The following is a 4,620-nucleotide window of genomic DNA, read 5'->3' as shown; positions in this document are numbered from 1 at the left end:
CCTTTGATTTAGGTTGACACAGCCTTGACCAAGATACCAATAAATATAATTCCTTCACTTGAGTTCGAGAAGAAATTTGTTACGTTCTAGCTTTCTAATGGAATCATGAATCAAAGCTGGTGTTCTAAAGCTAGAACCTGCAAAATTTGTCAAAGGTGAGATTGCAACTTTCAGAAGCACTTTTTTACTTAGACTCACCAAGCAAAACTATCTATCTACTCTAAATTGGATTAACCAGCATCCTTAGATTCAGACCGGTGAAGAATGCAAGAGACAGTAGAATCTCATAAAACCTTGAATGGGTTGAATTAGTTCTCCATAGCATAGCTTCCTTAATGCCCATTATGAGCCTCAAAATTAGCCTTGAAGCCGGATTGATTTTATTTATTTACTTATTTAGTAAAATTAAAATAGCTATGGACCGTGACTATGGTGCGCTCATTAAGAATCATTTGTACAGAGCATGGAACTAGTGTTGTGGAACACAGAATTGAAAATAATGGCACTGAACACGATTCCTACCTCTCCTCCCCCTTTCCCCATTTTCATGCCAAAGCTACCTTCTCATCGTCCCGTCACAGAAATCCGCTTTTCTCGTTGGAATAACGCCAACGCTGAGAAATTCATCCGCCGCGAACGGGAACAGAAAGAAATCGAAGACGAAATACGACGAGAGCGAAGGTTCAATTCTATCAACAGACTAATCCAAAATTTCCCCCCAGAACCAACCACCTCCACCGCCGGGAACGAGAACTTGAGACCCATTGGCTCTCCGTCTATTCCTTCTCGCCCTTCTATTCCTGGGAAATTTTCAAAATACTCCAAAGATCCTAAACCTGAAGGTAATGTTTCAGAGACCCATCCTGCGTTTCGTCGATTCTCCAAGAAAATCTCGGCAATAAAGACGGAAGTTGATGTTTCGGTCGGAGATAATGGAGTTTCTTATCGAGTTCCAGATGCACCATTTGAGTACCAGTACAGTTATACTGAGACTCCAAAAGTCAAGCCTTTGGGGGTGCGAGAGCCACTTTTTGCACCTTTTGGCCCTACAACAATGCCTCGGCCATGGACTGGTCGAGCTCCGCTTCCTCCGAGTAAGAAAAAGTTACCCGAATTTGATTCATTTCGATTGCCACCACCACATAAGAAGGGTGTAAAGCCTGTGCAAGCACCTGGTCCATACCTTGCTGGTTCGGGACCTAAGTATGTTCGGTCCAGGGAAGAGATTCTGGGTGAGCCCTTGACGCAGGAAGAAATTGCAGAGCTTATCCAGAGTTGCTTAAAAACTAGGCGGCAATTAAATATGGGTTTGTTTTGTTCCAATCCCTGAAATTTTGTGTATGGGTTTTGTTTCTATCTTCTGCATTCTAATGTTATGCAATTGATTATTTTCAATCTTTGTGCTAAATATTTATTACTTTTCTACAGGCAGAGATGGTTTGACTCACAATATGTTGGAAAACATACACGCTCTCTGGAAGAGGCGCAGAGTGTGCAAGATAAAATGCAAAGGAGTATGCACGGTTGACATGGACAATGTTCGGCAACAATTGGAGGTTGGGCTTTTGGTTTTGATTCCTATAGCTTTTTTCTGTGTGTGTCTTTTAGGATCCATCTTCTTCTATTTTTAGATAAGAGGAAAAATACATGAAAAACACAGAGAGACAGACGTTACAGTCATCCATAAGGTTCTTGGCATATAGTAATGTTTGTTGACTGGGTATCTAGCAGGGTATATACAAACCTTAAGTACATAGGTTGATTACAAAAAGTAAGGGAGTGGTTAGTAGTTCTGATTATAGATATGATTGTCAAAGCAAGTGTACTAGATGGAATGGCCATGCATTATATGGTCTGGGGTAGTTTGTTCCAGTCTGGGAAGTCCGAAACAGTGCAAGTAACTTGTAGACCCCAAAAAACAGCATTTTGGAGGCCTTGGTATAGCACTAAAGTCAGAATTTCCTGTTGCTGGCTGCAGCATCCCTGCAAGTGCCATTATTTACGATACCAAAATTCCATTTGCCAATGCTTATTCCCTCTCATGATTCCTGCAATCACAAGTGTGACATTGGAATACATTTTCCAGATAGGTAAGGTAATCATGTGACCTCTATTAGCATGTTGTTCAATTGGTTGGTTATTGGTTAGAGAAAAAGCTTTATCTAACCAAGCAACCCATGAGTTTATTAGAACAATCAATCTGGTTGGGTTTATAGGCATTTGGGTAAACCTATTGGTATTCCTAGTATTCCAAATTAGATTACACGTAACCCATTACCACATTAAAAATCCAGTTTAGAGTTGAGAGGTCCCATCTATGGGTATTACAGATCTGAATGCATAGGTTGATGACAGAAGCGAAGTTAAATTCCTGCATTCTTATACCCAGTGGTCCAGCCACCCGTAAATGATTGGTCCAGACATTTGAAGAAAAGATGGGAGATTGTTTCGCCTTGATTTTTGCAAAAGCAACATAATGGTCCAGCTGCATCCATCTGGAGAGAATAGATGCCGTAGGCAACCCTCCATTAAGGAATTTCCAGAAGAACATATTATGCGTGGGAAGGCTTTTTAGCCTCCAACGTACTCTCCACCACTCTTGGTGGTTCTTACCTTCTTCTAATGGGTTATTTTCAACAAAGAAAGCTGTGCTTGCTATTACACCAACTGTAATCTATCTTCTTCTATTGCTAATACGTTAGATACAAATTTTTTTTTTTTTTGGTATACAGATACAAAATTATTTTAAACTTATTACAAGGTAATCCTTCGTTTAGGCTGTGTTTGATCCAATGGAGAATTTTCCTTGTAAATAAGATGTTAAAACAAACAGTGGAACCATCCATGGCTTATGTCAAGAAATACCAAGGGATAGAAAATTTGAAGGATGGAGGTACTTTTTGATTGTTTTATGATAGGCTTGCATGATTTATACCGCATTTTGCGATATTATATGACATGACAGGAAAAAACTGGAGGGAAAATCATTTTCAGTAGAGGAGGGGTGTTATTCCTGTTCCGTGGCAGGAACTACAATTACAAGACTCGCCCTCGCTATCCTATTATGCTGTGGAAACCTGCTACCCCGGTGTATCCAAGGTTGATTCAACAGGTTCCGGAGGGTCTAACACTGGCAGAGGCAACAGAGATGCGTAAGATGGGGCGGAAATTACCATCAATATGCAAGCTTGGTAATCTGCTCAGTATTTCTTTACATTAGTTATTCAGAAGAAAAGAGGAAACTGTCTTTTAGTTTATCAAGGAATCATCTAATAGTTCTTGTTCATGGTTTAACAGGTAGAAATGGTGTTTTTTCTAACTTGGTGAAACATGTCAGAGAAGCATTCGAAGAATGTGAGCTGGTGCGAATAAATTGTGAGGGAACGAGGGGAAGTGACTACAAGAAAATAGGTGCTAAACTCAAGGTTCGATAAAGTTGAATTTGTTTGTCTGAGATCAAATTTTATATTTCTTTCAAATAATAAGAACATCTGTGTAATTTTTAATTCAGGATCTTGTCCCATGTGTTCTTTTATCATTTGAACATGAGCACATCCTTATGTGGAGGGGAAGAGAATGGAAATCGTCTCTACCCAAATCAATAGATGACTGTAAGGAAGCCCAGGAATCTGAGATATGTAGTGAGATTTATAAAGCACCCAATCATGCTGATACATCGCAGTTGGGCATTGCAACAAGCTTACCCAAGGATGTTTGCATGGAGACACATGATACAAATGGTTGTTCTTTGGCAAGTGAAGATACAAAAACTGAAGGAGTAGAAGATGCACTGTCTCATCCCAAAACTGATATTCAGCCTTCAACAGCAACAGCAAGGACTGTCGATGATGCAACAGAATCAACATCTGACTATAGGATGAGGGCTGTTGATGATGCATCAGAATCCACATCTGTAGTTATCAATAGTACAACTACTGACGATTCTAATTCAACACTTCTTAAGGGTGCTGATGATGAGTTAGAAGATATGTCAGTGGGTGCAGGACCTCATCTTTTATCTGTTCCTGCATCAGATGGAATCACAGCAGAAGATGAGCTACAAGATGCATCAGGCAATTTGCATCACTGCAAGCAGCTTACAAGCCCTGGCTTGGCTTGTACAGAAGGAGTTAAACTACTTCTACAGCAAGCTATTGAGAATGGAAGTGCTGTTGTACTGGATGATGAGAGTTTGGATGCTAATACTGTTTATGAAAGAGCAGTTTCTCTCGCCAAGGCTGCTCCACCTGTGCCTGTGTTCAAGACAAGAGTAAAGAATGTCAGAGTCCGGAAGATTGAGAAGCAAGAACATGGTGTTACAAAGGTGGGGGAAGTTGTTGCAGCTTCAGATAAGAGAATAACTGTCAAGAAGAGCTCGAGAAGTCAAAGAACAAAAGATTTTGCTGATGTTCATTCTGATGTTGTACCACTTGGGAGCCTTGGAGTAGATGAAATTGCCAAGCTATTAGCTTAGCAGAGAACTCAACTTCTCTCTCTGGGTTCTAGTAGCGCAACATTTTATAGGGCTTGTCCAAATTGTTTTTCCTCTTTTCAAGAACTTATTCCAAGTTTTGCTCAGCATTGGTGCCTCCCATCTTTATATAATTCTGTTTTCTAAAA

At 40.1% G+C, this 4,620-nt stretch overlaps 1 protein-coding gene across 1 annotated transcript; it reads left to right on the top strand.

Annotated features, from left to right (window-relative positions):
• The first annotated feature begins 459 nt into the window (after positions 1–459).
• On the top strand, positions 460–4,620 carry CAF1 (RNA-binding CRS1 / YhbY (CRM) domain-containing protein). The gene is made up of 5 exons (XM_089157178.1): positions 460–1,307; positions 1,429–1,556; positions 2,966–3,191; positions 3,298–3,425; positions 3,512–4,620. Exons 1-5 carry the CDS (start codon positions 464–466, stop codon positions 4,472–4,474), a joined length of 2,289 nt encoding a protein of 762 aa, XP_089013304.1. The 5' UTR covers positions 460–463; the 3' UTR covers positions 4,475–4,620.

Source organism: Hakea prostrata, chromosome 5 (genome assembly GCF_041222555.1).
Source record: "Hakea prostrata isolate BN-2017 chromosome 5, UWA_Hpros_2, whole genome shotgun sequence".
NCBI lineage: Eukaryota > Viridiplantae > Streptophyta > Magnoliopsida > Proteales > Proteaceae > Hakea > Hakea prostrata.
The sequence above is the reverse complement of the archived record's forward strand: the minus strand, read 5'-3'. Positions and strand labels throughout refer to the sequence as shown.

Excerpts from the sequence above, each read along its gene's own strand:
- CAF1 (XM_089157178.1), top strand. The coding sequence starts at position 464 with ATGGAACTAGTGTTGTGGAACACAGAATTGAAAATAATGGCACTGAAC. Across the intron at positions 1,308-1,428 it reads TAGGCGGCAATTAAATATGG|GCAGAGATGGTTTGACTCAC; the intron begins GTTTGTTTTGTT and ends ACTTTTCTACAG. Across the intron at positions 3,192-3,297 it reads ACCATCAATATGCAAGCTTG|GTAGAAATGGTGTTTTTTCT; the intron begins GTAATCTGCTCA and ends ATGGTTTAACAG.